This window comes from Drosophila erecta, unplaced genomic scaffold, assembly GCF_003286155.1.
Source record: "Drosophila erecta strain 14021-0224.00,06,07 unplaced genomic scaffold, DereRS2 tig00000000-arrow-pilon, whole genome shotgun sequence".
Lineage (NCBI taxonomy): Eukaryota > Metazoa > Arthropoda > Insecta > Diptera > Drosophilidae > Drosophila > Drosophila erecta.
Window position 1 is genome coordinate 1,328,035 of NW_020825194.1, and position 15,862 is coordinate 1,343,896.

The 15,862-nt window shown below is 47.0% G+C and overlaps 3 protein-coding genes and 1 non-coding gene across 5 annotated transcripts; all 4 read left to right on the plus strand.

Moving 5' to 3' along the window:
• Window positions 1-1,134: 1,134 nt before the first annotated feature.
• Window positions 1,135-1,299, plus strand: LOC6554968. Its single transcript, XR_046858.2, has one exon. It is a non-coding gene; the product is annotated as a U1 spliceosomal RNA (small nuclear RNA).
• A 2,488-nt stretch (window positions 1,300-3,787) lies between these two features.
• Window positions 3,788-9,507, plus strand: LOC6554969. Its single transcript, XM_001981104.3, has 7 exons — window positions 3,788-4,038; window positions 4,174-4,252; window positions 6,078-6,360; window positions 6,434-8,252; window positions 8,322-8,794; window positions 8,851-8,992; window positions 9,054-9,507. The coding sequence occupies exons 1-7, from the start codon at window positions 3,990-3,992 to the stop codon at window positions 9,056-9,058; spliced, it is 2,850 nt and encodes a 949-aa protein (XP_001981140.1). The 5' UTR covers window positions 3,788-3,989; the 3' UTR covers window positions 9,059-9,507.
• LOC6554970 (fibrous sheath CABYR-binding protein) lies at window positions 9,467-11,589 on the plus strand. The gene is made up of 3 exons (XM_001981105.3): window positions 9,467-9,847; window positions 9,901-9,989; window positions 10,043-11,589. Exons 1-3 carry the CDS (start codon window positions 9,576-9,578, stop codon window positions 10,852-10,854), a joined length of 1,173 nt encoding a protein of 390 aa, XP_001981141.1. The 5' UTR covers window positions 9,467-9,575; the 3' UTR covers window positions 10,855-11,589.
• Window positions 11,590-11,611: 22 nt separating this feature from the next.
• Window positions 11,612-15,820, plus strand: LOC6555123 (mediator of RNA polymerase II transcription subunit 15). 2 transcript variants are annotated; one of them, XM_026983713.1, is made up of 6 exons: window positions 11,612-12,184; window positions 13,119-13,680; window positions 13,749-13,858; window positions 13,935-14,297; window positions 14,419-14,865; window positions 15,014-15,820. In XM_026983713.1, exons 2-6 carry the CDS (start codon window positions 13,134-13,136, stop codon window positions 15,332-15,334), a joined length of 1,788 nt encoding a protein of 595 aa, XP_026839514.1. In that variant the 5' UTR covers window positions 11,612-12,184; window positions 13,119-13,133; the 3' UTR covers window positions 15,335-15,820. The 2 variants fall into 2 exon arrangements, with proteins under 2 accessions (XP_026839514.1, XP_015009155.1); XM_015153669.2 differs by lacking the exon at window positions 15,014-15,820 and having other exon boundaries at window positions 11,620-12,184; window positions 14,410-14,491.
• Window positions 15,821-15,862: the final 42 nt, after the last annotated feature.

The following is a 15,862-nucleotide window of genomic DNA, read 5'->3' on the forward strand; positions in this document are numbered from 1 at the left end:
CAAGGAACCTGTTTTCATGAAGTCCATAGAACCTTGTATTAAAGATGCTTAATTAAAAACTTAAGGGGAGCTCCCGGCCACTCCAGAGATTGTGACATAATCCCAGAAATAAAATACCTTTCTTTAGCGCGGCAAATACATGTATGTATTATAGAACCGGACCTGAAGTCCCCAATTAGAAATTTAAACATACTTTTGCATATCGAAATACGCAGCCTTTCGAAGAGTTCAGTCGAAAGGTCACAGAGGCCACATAACAAAACGCTTTTGTAACAAATTTCTGTGAAAATCGATGGCGCATTACAATCGACTTATGGGCTAGGAAGCCGAGTGATTACGAAACCCGGAGACTGAAAATAATATCTAGGAAGTGGAAGAAACCGCCGAGCGACTCGTTCTTTAATTAAATAAGAATTAACAGCTTCGCGGGGGAAAAAGCGCCAAGTCACTGCTCAAAACCACTTCTGTTTTCATTTAACCATTTTATCATCTAATTCTGCGTATTTCTGTTTACTTTATATAGACATGCAATTCCACAGAGAACATCACTCTTAAAGACTCAAGTATCTCGGGGGCTTCCCCCTCGACAGCGGCTGTTGTGATGCTCTTTTTGCTTTGATGGGGCTTTCGGTTTTCTACTGGACTATGTCGATGATAATTTGCCTACGTGCAGTCGATCCATGACTGATTTGCATCCGAATCCGAATCCGAAAGCCGACCATCTCGCATGTCTGTGCTAATAGGCGGTGGGCATCTTGAATAAAACTATGCGGAGGGCCGGCCGTCCTCTACTATTTTCAAGATCAAGGGCACCATGCGATACGACTGGTATTCATTCATCTTCCTGCTTAGTCAAGTTTTAGGAAGTGCAGGAAGCCGTGAAAAGAAGGCTGGAAATGGATGACCATCATTGGTGCAGTACTACTATAAGTAAGTGCTTAATATCAAACTAACAGTCAGTTTTCTTGCAATACTGTTGGCAGTTAAGAATATGTGATTTGCTTGGCACACACAAGTGCAGAGTAAAACGTCACTGCAAGGATTTGAGGGTAGTTTCTGTCCAGAACGCACTGCAATTCCCAACAGGTTCTGGCAGTTTACTCGTGGAAACCCTGCAGTCGAGCGGCGAAGAGCATACTTACCTGGCGTAGAGGTCAACCGTGATCACGAAGGCGGTTCCTCCGGAGTGAGACTTGGCCATTGCACCCCGGCTGAGTTGACCTCTGCGATTATTCCTAATGTGAATAACTCGTGCGTGCTATTTTTGGTAGCCGGGAATGGCGTTCGCGCCGTCCCGAACTGAACAATAAATTCTACGCCTAATTACTAAATTAACATTAGAGTTAAAGTAGCCCATACCTAGAAGATAGATACTTCATTACACTTCCCAATCGGGATGCCTAATTTATTCACTTTTACATAATAATGGCCGCTTAACGGTAGTTCGAATCCCTACGTGAGTGTGCCGTTTATTCACTTTTTATCGAATAAGCGAAATAAGCGTGCCAAACGTGTTTGGTTTTCAGTAAACAAATCATGAGCTGAGTCTCACGCCAAGCAGTTCAATGGGTCAAAGTTTCCGAGGCTTAATGCTTCTAGCTGGGTTACTTCTGCCATCTGTATGCTGAAATCCATACCTGAACTTGATCTGGATGCTGGACGGACTACGTGCCAAAGAAGAGAAGAAGTCGAGAAGCCTTCGCGCAAAGTCAGTTATAAAAGAGTTGTAGATCTTCAACTTGAACTGTTTCTGCTTCGTTATTGGTGGGGAGTTTCGTTCGTTTATAGCCATTATAGACAGTATTTGAAGATTTGACTCACAAATTATGGCCAGCAGTTGCGGCTGAATTGATTAGCTCGCATGTGGCTTTGGCTAGCGGTCTTTTAGCCCCTCGATAAGGTCAAGTTCATTTCCGGATGGTGAGGCAGTAGTTAGTGAGCTCCGTTCTCCGAGCTCGCATACTTACTAACCCGAAGTAGCTGGCGCTTTGGACGGATTTCATGGGTAGGGAAAGGGAAATTGGCCAAGAGGTCAGCTCAAGTGGCCATAAAACAATTAGCCATTAGACGGGCCTTATGTGACGCACTTTGCAATCGCGGCAATTAGAGTTGTTAACAATCTCTCCGCGGGTCACGCAACAAAATATCTCGACCCTTGATTTTATCTGCCAGCGTGTGAACTGCCGGAAATTTCACTTTCGTGGATGCTTTTAATTCTTTCCGCAGTGCATTTTCGACTGAGGTAGTTTGGGGTAGAGGAAAGTACTTTGTACTTTGTCCGGTTACAATTTTGGTTTTAATTCAAAGACAAAATCCTAAAAGACAAAATTTATGAAAGACATTAAAAGCGAATAAAAAGCAGAAAATTATCTCGCTCTTGAAACTCCAAAATGAAATGTTACTCTAATGATTTACGGCTTTACTTATAAGCGTGTTAATTGCCCGAATTTCCTTCGCTGTTGAACTTGATTGTTCTTTGGCGGTCCACTCAATTGCCATAATATCAGTCTCGTTGCCAGACTTCAAGTGTCAAGTGCAGTGTCTGGCTGCAATTAACCCGCTACTACCCCAATAGTGCCTGGCTTAGGGTCACATAAGCTTTACAATCAGTACTAATATCCAGCACAATACTGTTGATTATACCACAGTTTGTTATTTCCACAATATCTGGCACTATATCATACTTCAGCTAGATTTTAGCGGGTTAAGCTTCGCCAAAGAACCGAAATGCACGGCAGGCGTTGCAATCCACGGCCAACACGACAGGTTTCAGGTTTCCTTCTAAGCCCCTGAACAGCCAAATCGTTGGTTTTGACACAGATATAGCCAAGTTATGGCCGTATTGGCCAGATCGGCGCTTGGCTTGCATTTGGCATTTCGTTGGCCAAACAAACTTACAGACTTACGGTCGACCACCAGGTGACCTCGACTTTCAATCGCTATGAGAATGTGTCTGGCATTCTTTTCAAACGAAGTATCTTCAGATGATTCTCACACAGATCTTGATACGCACCTAAAATCGAGAATTACATGCCGATAGGCATCGCGAGAAAAATCTGTCTGCCGCCAATTACGAGTGAGATGCATTCCCCCAACATTTATGCCTGCGAGCTTTACATCTGGGCAGGCTCGCATCAATTAACCCGCAATTACAATAGAATTTAATCATGTGCCTGCTAGTTCCAGTCGCACAGTTGGCCAAAGGGGGTTAAGCGATGGGGCTGGGCAAAAAGGGGCGTACTAATAACCGCGCTAAGTTCAAGAACATCGCTGATGGTTATTGTCATAGTTTCGCCGCGGCAGTATGTAATTAAATCTGCGGATTGTAATCGATTGTAGATACATACGTTTTGAGGCATTTGCGGGTGGCGAAGCCTTCGCTCGCTAAGTGAGTGGGTAATTTAATAAATTGGTACGAGCTTAGGTGCAATAATTTCCTTCTTTGATAATTGAAGTTGTGCTATTATTTGAAGGACAATGTCTCGGTATTAAGTACTTAACACCCTGAAAAAAGCTGAACCAAAACTAATAGTTCCTTTTGGTGTTGCTTAAATGTTTATTGGGCCATTTTGAGTTTAATGATTAGCTGACCCCATTTTATGATGGCTTCTTCGGGTGTTTTTATGGCTTATAGCAAGGCATCCCAGAAATGCAGCGCTCTGTTATTAACAGCGCCTGGTTCGAGTCCATGGTGGCTCAGACTGCTAACTTTACAGTGCGTTGGCTTTTTGCTAAAAGCATTATCCAAGTCTTGCTCCACGAGCACTTCCTAAAACCTCAAACGAAGTCAACTAAAACTGGCTGGCCACACCACTACCGAGTTGCGGTATATATTCGACAGAACAGACGGCGGCCACACTACAGACAAATAAAAAATTTACCCAACTTCGTTGCAATTGCACTTCAGTCTTTCGTTCAGAAATAAACTCGTAAGCGCAAATTGAGGACTCGCTCCGCCACATTTAGGAAGTACAGTTAAAACCGGGAACATGGAGAGAGCAGGCCTTTTGGCCGTTTTGGCACTGTGCTGCGCCTTCGGTGAGTGCGATAGCGAAAAGCGACAACAAAAGGGAACCATAATAGTTTAGTCATTGCTTATTGCGTATTTGCACTGTGCACTCTGTTCCGCTTTTCCTCAACTGTTCCTCTCTTTGTTTGTTTGGTTTCTTGCAGGCGCCTTCGCCGCTGCCACGCCCCTTTTGGGCGTCAGCAAGTGCACCTGGGGACCTTCCTACTGGTGCGGAAATTTCAGGTGAGTGCGGAAAAGCGGGCACCATGATAAACGGGAAAATCGGATAAACGGGATAAATCGCATAAATCGCTTGCTCACCAAACACTGCAAAAGTTAACCTCTCTTAACCCCCTCCATATCACGGCATTATTTTTCCGCCTCATTCGTTCATTGTTTGCAGTTCTGTTTTTGTTCTCTGCCGATAAGACTATCACCCGAATCGAGAATCGAATCACTGTGCTCCATATTGTAGCTCTATTCGCCGATAACCCCTGTCATTGCAAACTTAACACTAGCGCCGCTCTAATTGCGTCCCCTTTTTGCTAGAGATTTCTTCCCATTTACTTTTAATATTCGAGATTTTATGCAAGTGCTATTTTCTCCGGGTGTAAGTGTACGTTTCGCTCTCTGCTTTTACATTTCCTTCCATATTTCTGCATTTCCTTTGTCCTCACATTCGCTCTAATCAAATTAACAGTACTCGCAACAGCCAGTCGAAACATTTTAGACGACAGAGTTATGTGCTCGTAGGGGCAAAACTTAAACGACCGATCATTGGCATGACTAATCGCAAAAAGCGGATCATTCGGAAACAGTTCCCTCTCCCTTTTGGCATTCCGCACTCCGCCAAACAAACCACTTGATTGCTTTATTTTATTTATCATTGTTAATGTGCTGCAAGCGGCAACAGTTGTTCCTTATCAACGGATTCTGAGTAATCACACAGGCGTATGATGAGTACAGGGCAACATCCATAAGTGCAACCTAATAAATTCTGCAACCAGTCACAGTGACCCGCACTTGAAACTCCTTATCTGAGCTCTACTCCACTCATTCCTCAACGGATTGGTGTTTCATTGCGGCCATATAGGGTCACTTTACAGAAGCTACACTGTACACATGTAACACTAAGATCAACTTACAAACCTAGCCTTTACACAGGCTGCATCATTATTAAAGTAAAAACAATTAATAGGCAACTGACAACATTTGTTAAGCGCCCATCGCTTATCGCTGGTCGTAATTCCTTTGTTTATTGATTGATTTATTTTTAAATGGCCAGGAAAATCAGCCATTTCTGGCTCTAAACCGTTTCTTTGTTTCTCAATTAACGGCGAAAAACTGCAGAGCCTCAAAAATTAAAAACGTCGCCATTGCTGCTGAAAATTAAAAAAAAAATATTTGTGAATGCGCACTCAAGTGATTAATATATACGTAGATATGTCCAGATATATACATACATATATACTGTTTATTTCCGTGCTTATCATTGCTGTTTTTTTGCTTTTTAGACGCTTTTGTTTGGTATTTCTGATGTTTCCACCACAAACGTCTCTTCATAATAATAGAAATTAGCACTTTCTGTTCGAATCAAATAAGTCGATTTATATTAAACAAATATATGGGTTACTTTCCATTAAATTGGGTAAAATTTTCTTCTAAGTATCAGAGTTTGATAAGCAATTTAGGAGGTCTTTTACCTAAGATGGGACCTATAAGTTTTGATTTCTTCCCCATATGTGCTATGATGTTTTTTTAATGTCCCTTAAAGTACTAATTAAAACTGGCGTTGCTCGTGGCTTCTTTGTATCCATTCAAAACCCAACATAATCTTGTGGGCTGCGGGTGCATTATTCAAGAGAATAGACTACTCCCTTTTTAGTGGACTCTGGTCTTTGCTGACTCGTCGATTTCGACTTGGCCATCCGATTACAAATGCGGGTCATTTGATCCGAACAGCGGCATTCCGCACAATCAGCTTACAATCCGACTGGGGTGCTTATTCTTATGGGTTAATCTTCACACCAAAGAGGGTTTGCTTACATCACATCTCTTTCCTTCCCAGCAACTCCAAGGAATGCGCTGCAACCCGCCATTGTATCCAAACCGTTTGGGAGACCCAGAACGTGCCCGTGGACACCGATTCCATCTGCAAGATATGCAAGGACATGGTAACTCAGGCCCGCGATCAGCTAAAGAGCAACGAGACAGAGGAGGAACTGAAGGAGGTCTTCGAGGGCTCCTGCAAGCTGATTCCGATCAAGCCAGTCCAGAAGGAGTGCATCAAGGTGGCCGATGACTTCCTGCCCGAGTTGGTCGAGGCCCTGGCCTCCCAAATGAATCCAGATGTGAGTTTTCACCTCTACAATACTTCCTCGTCATCCTCTTACTGATGTTAAAATTTTCCCATTCAATCCTCAGCAAGTTTGCTCTGTGGCCGGACTTTGCAACAGTGCTCGCATTGATGAAATGCTCAAGAATGGCTTTCAGGCGGCCCTTGATGGAACCGTCCAGGATGAGGATGACAGCTCCGAGGAGACCGAGTTGGCCATGCAGCCAAATCAACTTTCCTGCGGCAACTGCAACCTGCTTTCCCGCCTGATGCACTCGAAATTTGCGGCCACCGATCGCGATGACATGGTGGAAACGATGCTTCATATGTGCAGATCGCTATCCAGTCTTTCAGATGCCTGTGCCAACATCGTACTCACCTATTTCAATGATATCTACGACCATGTCAGCAAGCATTTGACCACGGATGCCGTGTGCCACGTGTCCGGAGTGTGCGCCTCCAGATATCACCAGCATGAGGAGGAAAAACAACCGCAAGAAGCCCTGGTTGCTTTGGATGCCGGCGATGATATTCCCTGCGAACTATGCGAGCAGCTGGTGAAGCACCTGCGCGACGTCTTGGTGGCAAACACCACGGAAACGGAGTTCAAGCAAGTTATGGATGGATTCTGCAAGCAGTCAAAGGGATTCAAAGACGAGTGCCTTAGCATTGTCGACCAATACTACCATGTGATCTACGAGACTCTAGTCAACAAGTTAGATGCCAATGGAGCCTGCTGCATGATCGGCATTTGCCAGAAGAACTCCGCCTCATCGATGAAGGATGTCCCCATTATGCCGCTGCTGCCTGTTGTTGAGCCGGCTCAGGTGAAGATCACCATCGAGAAGCTGGAGAAGCACGAGAAGAAGCAACTGGGCGCCAGTGAGCCGAAGTTCAGCCAGCAAGAGATCCTGGACATGCAGCTGCCTATTGATCACCTTATGGGTGCAGCTAACCCCGGAGCACTGGTCGAGGGTGGAGAACTGTGCACCCTCTGTGAGTACATGCTGCACTTCATTCAGGAGACTCTGGCTACCCCGTCCACGGATGACGAGATCAAGCACACCGTGGAGAACATCTGCACCAAACTGCCCTCGGGAGTTGCCGGTCAATGCCGAAACTTTGTGGAGATGTATGGTGATGCTGTGATTGCTCTGCTCGTCCAAGGACTGAATCCGCGTGACGTGTGCCCTCTTATGCAGATGTGCCCGAAGAATCTGCCAAAGAAGGACGATGTCGAAGTGTTCAATCCCTTGCCATTCAGCGATGAACAGGATTCCCCTACTTGCTCTCTGTGTCTCTTTGCCGTTGAGCAGGCCCAGATGAAGATCCGCGACAATAAGTCCAAGGATAACATCAAGAAGGTCCTATCTGGCCTTTGTACCCATCTGCCCAACGAGCTAAAGGACGAGTGCGTTGACTTCGTAAACACCTATTCCAATGAGCTGGTCGACATGCTAATCACAGATTTCAAGCCGCAGGAGATCTGCGTGCAACTGAAGCTCTGCACGAAGACCACTGACGCTCTCAGCGACTTGGCCATTTCGCTGTACGACGATGTCGATGGTGAGGACAAGTCCAGCAGTGAGGAAATTAGCTTCAATGACATTGAGTCCCTGGAAGAGCTGCCCCCTCAGTTGGCCTACGACCCAGGATTCAGCGCCGCACCCAACTGCCTGATCTGCGAGGAGTTGGTTAAGACCTTGGAGAAGCGTATGGGCAAGCACCCCACCAGGGACAGCATCAAGCATATCCTGGAAGAGTCTTGCGACCGGATGAGGAAGCCAATGAACGGTAAATGCCACAAGGTTATCGACAAGTACGGCGATAAAATCGCCGATCTGCTGCTAAAGGAAATGGATCCTAAGCTTATCTGCGCGGAGTTGGGAATGTGCGTCCTGGATGATTGTGAGTATTTAGAACTACCGCTCCGATATGTACTGGTTTATACTAATGAATTACATTTTTGTAATACAGTGGAAGTTGATGAGGCTTTGAAGTACGTCGTGGTTGCTCTGCCGCAACAGGACAACAAGCTTTCTAGCATCAAGGAGCCGCCCAGCTGCGCCCTTTGCGAGTTCATCATGACCAAGCTGGATGCCGATCTTAAGAACAAGACCGAACAGGACGCCATTAAGCAGGCGATTGAGGCAGTATGCAAACATCTGCCAGCCACGGTGCGCAAACAGTGCGACAGCTTCGTCGATGGATATGCCGCGGCGGTCCTGAAACTGCTGAGCGACGTGCCGCCTAAGGAGGTGTGCCAGAAACTGCAGCTCTGCTTCAGCGTGGCCGTCACCGATGAGGTTGTGGAGTGTGGTGTGTGCCATGGAGTCACCCAGGCTCTTTTGCCCTTCCTGCGAGAGAAGAAAGATGACGACACCGAAGTGACAGCCCTGCAGATGACATCGGTGGGATGCGAGAACTTGCCAGCCAAGTACTACAAAATTGTAAGTAACCTGAATTCTTAAATGTTACATATATGTATCTATCGATTGTGTTGCAGTGCTCCGAGATGATCTCCATCTATGGCAATAGCATTAAGAACTTGGCCAAACGACCCTATGTTGATCAGTCGCATATTTGCGCCGAGATTGGCAAGTGTTTCGATAGCGAGAAGTCTTCGCTGGCCTTTGCTAGAATTTCGGGTAAACTAAAGGTTTAAAGAACCCCAACAATACATTCATTAATTTACTATCTCTCCAACAGCCTAAGTGATGCGTTGTGATGTGCGAACAAGTCGCGAAGGATTAGAAGGAGTAGGGACCCAATCCCACGCTTTATATATGCATATACCTTTACATACATCTGTTTACATTCTATAACGATTTATTGTAAATGAAACATAATTACTTACTCTTCGTTTTGTATCTCGGTTTTTGGCTCTAAATTTGTTAGGTAAATTTGTGATGAAACTGATTTTATAAACGCACTCAAACACCGGCTGAAAAAAGTTAAACTTAACTAAACTAACACTAACACTAAGCAGCACCCTAAACGTAATTTCAATATAAAAATTAGCGAAATCCACGAGCCGCAAACTTTGTATCGATATCCCCATCTGTCCGAAGTCAGTTGAGCAGTGTGTGTAGTTTAAGATATCAAGCAAACTGTGTAAAATACGAACATTGATCTTATAAATCATAAAGAAAACTTAAACCGACAGAGTAGCGTAGCACATTATTGAAAATTTCCCATTCCCCTTGGAACAGTATCTATTTTCTAGCTGATATGTTTGAGAACTCCCTGTTTATCATTAAGCCGGACTATCTGCACAAGCGGCGTCCGGTGCTCTTGAAGTTGCTGGCTGAGGGCTTCCAGCTTCAGGGTAATCGAAGGATTGCCTTTTCGCCAGAGACTGCCGCCGAGTTCTATGCTGATTATGCCGATGAAAAGGGTTTCATGCTGGAGGTTATTCTGCTTTCGAAGGGTGTTTCCGAGGCCTTCATAGTTACCAAGGAAAATGCAGTGCAGGAGCTGCTCAACATCATGATTTGCTATTTGTGAGTGCTTTCAAATGAATTTGTTAATTCTTCAGGTAAAATTGAACCTTTAGTGGTTCGGCATCGGACCTGGAACGCAATATCCATGTTACCAAGAACAGCTACAGTGTGGCCCGCGAGATAAACTTCATTTTTCCCAACTGTAAGTAGCAGAACAAAGATGCAAAAGAGAAAAATCAATGTCTCAATTTTCAGATATTCATGAGCCCCATCAAATGTTCGACCACAATAACTTCTGCAATAGGCCGATGCTGAAGCCGCTGCTCGAGGAGATCTACGACATAATGCAGAACCTAGACTGCAGCCAGGAGAACTGGAAGGTGCGTTTGTCCGATTACCTGGTGCGCAGCAATCCAAAGATGCCCGAAATCAGCAACCAGTGCCAGCAGCGGCCGGATGTCGCAATCCAGGACAAATCGCAGCAGACCACCATGACCTATGCACCGATGCCGAGTGCGCGGGGAGTGCAGCCGCGAGTCAAGAAAACCCAAAGCAGCAGTGCACCCTTGTCCACCACATCCCCGCATTCCTCAATGCAGCTCTCATCGTCTTCCTGTGTCACCTGCGGAGGCTTCGAAAGATCTGAGCCCTGTCTTGAGGAACTGGATCTCAATAAGCGCGTGGAGCCCCATGACGAGGAGCCAGTTTGTGTGGACGAGGAGATCTTGTGGAAGGAGGTTATTGTCTACGAGGAAGTCCAACCGGAGGCGGAGGAACAGGACTCCAAGGAGGACCTGCGGGACCTGGAGGAGGAACAGGAAGGGGAGGATGGGAGTTCGGATGCGGAGTCAGACCGAAGTGTTCATGAGGCTCCACCGCCACCAGCTGAAGATGAGGAGTCTGAAGCGGGTGACACTGCTGCCGCGGAGCCAGGTGAAGCTGCTCACGCTCCGGAAGCAGCTCCTCCTGCTCCAGAGGCTGCTCCTGCGCCTGAAGCCCCTCCAGTGGCTGAAGAACCTGCTCAGGCAGCAGAAGCTCCCGCAGAGGAAGCTCCACCAGGGGAATAAGTTCGGTTCTCTAGTACACCTGTTGCCCTATAATTTGTTTGTAGAAGCATTGAAAAAAATGGACTAAAATGCGCGCAATTTTGCATCACCAACCATTGCACCCGTTGAACCACCTTAAACTGGCAATTGCGCACTCGCAGAATTTTTGGAGGAGGGTTCAAAATGCTGGTCCTGCAGTTTTTTTATTTGCCCCTAGAAAGTGCATCCCACACGGCAGGAAAATCAACAGGAGCAACAGCTTTTTAGCCTCCAACTTGCCGCTGGCCAAATGGCAAAGTTTTTTCGCCCCTTTCAAGTGTCCAATACAAAAAAAAACGTTGAAAATTAAAACAAACAATGAAATCAAATTAAATTTATGGGCCAACTTTCGGTGCAGAAGTGTGCGTTGCATGTGGCACACTTTTTCGCGGGGCAAAGTGCCCTGCAGTGGCTGCAATTAACCCAATTAAACAAAAACAATAGATTTTGCCTGGATTATTTGGCTTCTAACGATTTACATTGATTAAAAGGGTAATTTAGGTTTGGGTGGTGCTTTTAGAAGCGAAGCCAAGTAATACTTCCGCATCGAGCAGGCTAAAATCAAGTATGTTTTTCATAAACGATTATTAAATCAGTATATCACATCTCTAGAATTCTAAAACTTTTGCTAAGACTTACTTAAAATTTGCTAAGAAATCTGAAGCTAATTCCGTTGATCCTCAGACTTTGTGTAAGATAAAGAAAAATACATGTTTAGCTGGAAATAAAAAATAAATTTTCTATACATGTTTTTTTGTAAATATATAAGCTTTGTAGAACAATTTGACATATTTTAGATAGCCCCTTACCACTGTGCGTGGCCAGCACTTATTGCTGCGAATGTATATGTGCGCTCGGAGAGAAGTGGAGAAAAGAGAGAGCAAAAGCTCTCCGCGCTTGGACGCCGTGAGGTATGCAACGCTTTTCGCCTTGCTTAGCGTACCGCTTCCGATTTTTGTGGAAAAAGCAAAAGCAAAAGCAATTCGACAGTCGGTATCTGGCTGCCTTCGCTCTGCTCGCATCCTACATCCGCGTACGGCGTCCTGCGGCCTTCCAAAAATAACAAATAATTACTCAAAATAATAATAATTCAGGGGGTGTGAGGGCGCAGAGCTTTTGAGTCGACGTCGAGTCAAAAAAGTGGCAGAGAAGTGAATCGGTTTCGGTTTCGCAATATACATACACAAACAATAGGCACTGGGAAGTAGACGACGGCGAATCCTTGGCGGCTCAGCATTTCCACCGAATTCGCGTCGAGGAAAAGCGGAAAATCGGAAAGCAGCGACCATTCTCGTATTGATTTTCAAGTGTGGTAAGCGGAAAACGCAAGCAAATACGGAAAAACATGAGAAAGTCCAGAGAAAAGCCCCACCAACTGGCAGTGAAAATGCATGTGGAAATGTCACTGGCCACTGTCAGTGGCGGAAGAAAAGGGGCGGTGGTGGGTTAGGGAAGTGCTGTAAGGTGTCCAAAGCTGGCTCAGAAACCCCAGCGAAATGTCCAAAAATAGAAAAGTGATAGAGTGCAGTGTCGGCGCAAAAAGGTGGGAAAACCACAAACTCAAATGTTGGGGCTAAGTCATAGCGCGCTTGAAAATAAATCCGGGCAGACACGGAAAAGCCTCAAACCTCGGGCCCAAAAATGAAAAAGGCAGAAGAAGCAGAAGAGGAAGCCCGAAAAAACGGAAGAGGAAGAAGCGGCCGGCATACACACACAACCACAAGGGGGTGGCAATCCAACAATCCAACAATCCGAAAGTTGGGCTGGGAAAAGCTCAAGTCACAAATTTTTGCGCAAGGGCAGGCCGAAGTGAATCGAGTCGAGTGCTTTTCCGCAAAGGGGGTGGCTGCCACTGCCACTGCCGCTGCCGCAGCCGACGTCTCCGTCGACGGCAGCGAAATTTCGCAACACTCGCACAAGCACCCCCACAATTTACAGTTAGGGGTGGCATTGTCGATAAGACATATGTATGAAAGGGCTAGCGGTGATTCCAATACCCTCCATAAAAATACCAATGTTAATTCATGTATTAGCGTACTAACAAAAGCATCTGGGTGCCAATTCGGTGATTATCCAAAACGAAGCGAGTTCAAAGGCATAAGTCGATAGTAATACTATACAATATGTGGCGTACGTTGACTGTTGTTCGATGCATCTGCGGGACAAGGGATCACTTGATTTATCTAGCTTAATTGGTATTACCATTAAATTTGCAGCTTATTAAATATTTCTTGTTTCTTGGACAGATCGGCGCCGTTAACATGGATAAGATGACGGTTGCCCAGAAGAACGCATATCTCGAGGCGCACATGGCGGTGCAGCAGCAGATGGCCCAGGCGGCCATCCAGTTCAAGCAGCAGCAGACGTCCCAGCAACAGAACTCCCCCACGGCCAACAACAACAACAACAGCCAGAACAACGGCAACATGCAGCAGCAGCAACAGCAGCAGCAGCAGCAACAGCAGCAGCAACAGCAGCAGCAACAACAGCAGCAGCAGCAGCACTATGCGGCAACCATCAAGGTGCCGCAGATCAGTTCCTCCAGTGTGGCAGCTGCGGCGGCGGGGGAGAGCACCTTCACAGTTCCGGACGACGGAATGGGATTCGAGGGCGGCGTGCGGGTGCTGCAGAGCCTGGGAACCTGGTCGGCGGCCGAGCAACTGACCTACAACATACCCAAGCCCAACCTCATACCCTTCACAGAGCCCTATGTCGAGGGGGGCTCCATGCACCCCGCCAGTCGACTCAAGGCCCTGCAACAGGTGCAACAGGCGTCCTCGGGGGTGCGCAAGACAAATCCCTCAAAGTGTGAGTGCCAAAAGTTTCCGAAAGTGGGAAATTCTTGATTTGAATCAACCAACTTAACGTGTTCACAGCCACCAACAAGGCGTTCGAGTGCACGGTCTGCGGCAAAGGACTCGCCCGCAAGGACAAGCTGACCATCCACATGCGCATCCACACCGGCGAGAAGCCCTATATTTGTGAAGTATAAGCTGCCCTCGAGCCCCGCACCACTAGCCGCAAGCAATATCTAACCCTCGCTTCCGAATCCTCCATTCCAGGTGTGCAATAAGGCGTTCGCAAGGCGGGACAAGCTGGTGATCCACATGAACAAGTTCAAGCACGTGACGCCGACGAACATTGCGCCACTCGGAAAGCGATTGAACAACATGGTGAAGAAGAAGGAGCAGCCGGATCCGCCGCCGGAGGACAACAAGCAGAGCCTGGAGCTGCAGCTGCAGCAGCAGGCCGTCCAGGTGGCCGCCCAGAACATAATAGTGCAATCCGCTCAGGGAGCGCCGACGTCGATTCCCGGTATCATCATACCGCACCATCAGCAGCAGTTGTCCTGGACGTGCGAGCTGTGCGGCAGGATGTTCTCGAGTCGGGACGAGTGGTCCATTCACGCCAAGAGTCATCTGGAGGTGAGAAGATGTCGGTAGACACTCCTGGCGAAAGTTGAGCCAAGGAGAGATTGCGATTGCGATTGCTGGAGTGGATTTAACCCTTTACCTCTTCTCTTCCCCGGACCTATAGTATTGACAGCCGGAACGGCTAGTCGCAGAGTCAACAAAGCCAGCAGCAGCGGCGGCAGGAGTCATTGCTAAGACCACCACCAGCAACAACAGTCGCAACTACCAAATGGATGCTAATCAAAACCAAATTCAGATGGAGGCCCAGGCACGAAAGCAGAAGATAATCATTCAAAACCAGATGATACTCAATGCCAGCCACCAGCAGCAGCAGCAGCACCAGCAGCAACAGCAGCAGCAGCCGCAGCAACATCCGCAACAGCAGCAGCACCAACAGCAACAGCAGCAGCAGCAGCAACACGTGGCCCACGGAAAGAAGGCAGCCAGAAAACACCAGCAACATCTGCAGCAACAGCAGCAGCAGCAACAGCAGCAGCAGCAGCAGCAGCAACAGACCAGTGCGCCAATGTACAATAACAATAGTAGTAGCAACCACAACGGCAACAACCAAAGCCAAGAAGTAACTACCTATTAACAGACCAAATGAACTGAACCCACAAGCAACACCAACAGCCAACAGCAACATTGAACACCAACAAAAACTCACCATTTCCGCCGTATTCTGTATTGTGTTACCCTTCCATTTACCCCTTTCCCTGCGAATCCAGGTGTCGGTGCCGGTGTCGCACATCATTGCCAATTCGCCGACGGCCGCCACCTACATGCAGGCCCAGCTGAGCGAGCACGCCAGCAACATGCAGCACGGCATGCCCATTGTCACGTACAATGGGAACCAGTACTGCGTGATCACCCGGGCCCCGGATCTGGATGTGGAGGCGATGCAGAAGCCCCTGGACTATGGCCACGCAGCCGGAGGAGCCACCAACATAATAGTGATGTCGCCGATGCAACTGCTGCCTCCGCAGCAGCAGCAGCAGCCGCAGCAGCAGCAGCAGCAGCCGCAACCGCAGCAGCAACAGCAGCAGTAAGCACCAGCGAAGAGCAGGCGTACTGCCTAGCCTACCAGCTATAAATACGAATTGTAAATAAAGTCTTAAGCAGCCGAGAGCAACCCTAAGTATATGTTTAACAACACTACCCAGCAAGAGCAAAGTTTGTAAATGTCAGGTTATAAAGCATACGTGTAGATCCCCCGTCAGCGAAGTCAACTCAAAATCAAACGTAGTCTAAGCAACCTAACATATCCCCCCGCAGAACGTATATAGTACCCATCTACATAAGCAGCCACCACTGAGATATATGGATATGCCACTTCGACGCAGTTTCAGACGCAGACCCTCCAAAGTAGTATCCCCACATAGACCCGTATGCAAACCGAATGTGTATGATATTGTATGTGTTTCTATGGCATTGTTTGTACATTAAGCTTATTACGTACTCCAATTACGTCTTCGACTAAAACGCAACCTGGGAGGTAAACCAAATGAAATGAATAATGGAAACAAACGTAGCAGTAGTAGTGTCCATCAGCAAAGCTCCCCACACATCTCCCCACT

What these genes read in the sequence shown, in the direction of transcription:
- LOC6554969 (XM_001981104.3), top strand. Translation starts at nt 3,990, where the DNA reads ATGGAGAGAGCAGGCCTTTTGGCCGTTTTGGCACTGTGCTGCGCCTTC. An exon ending in AATGTGCGTCCTGGATGATT is followed by an intron (nt 8,253 to 8,321) that starts GTGAGTATTTAG and finishes TTTGTAATACAG; the next exon opens with TGGAAGTTGATGAGGCTTTG. An exon ending in CAGCCAAGTACTACAAAATT is followed by an intron (nt 8,795 to 8,850) that starts GTAAGTAACCTG and finishes ATTGTGTTGCAG; the next exon opens with TGCTCCGAGATGATCTCCAT.
- LOC6554970 (XM_001981105.3), top strand. Translation starts at nt 9,576, where the DNA reads ATGTTTGAGAACTCCCTGTTTATCATTAAGCCGGACTATCTGCACAAG. An exon ending in AACATCATGATTTGCTATTT is followed by an intron (nt 9,848 to 9,900) that starts GTGAGTGCTTTC and finishes TTGAACCTTTAG; the next exon opens with TGGTTCGGCATCGGACCTGG. An exon ending in AAACTTCATTTTTCCCAACT is followed by an intron (nt 9,990 to 10,042) that starts GTAAGTAGCAGA and finishes CTCAATTTTCAG; the next exon opens with ATATTCATGAGCCCCATCAA.
- LOC6555123 (XM_026983713.1), top strand. Translation starts at nt 13,134, where the DNA reads ATGGATAAGATGACGGTTGCCCAGAAGAACGCATATCTCGAGGCGCAC. An exon ending in AGAAGCCCTATATTTGTGAA is followed by an intron (nt 13,859 to 13,934) that starts GTATAAGCTGCC and finishes CCTCCATTCCAG; the next exon opens with GTGTGCAATAAGGCGTTCGC. An exon ending in GCAACAACCAAAGCCAAGAA is followed by an intron (nt 14,866 to 15,013) that starts GTAACTACCTAT and finishes CTGCGAATCCAG; the next exon opens with GTGTCGGTGCCGGTGTCGCA.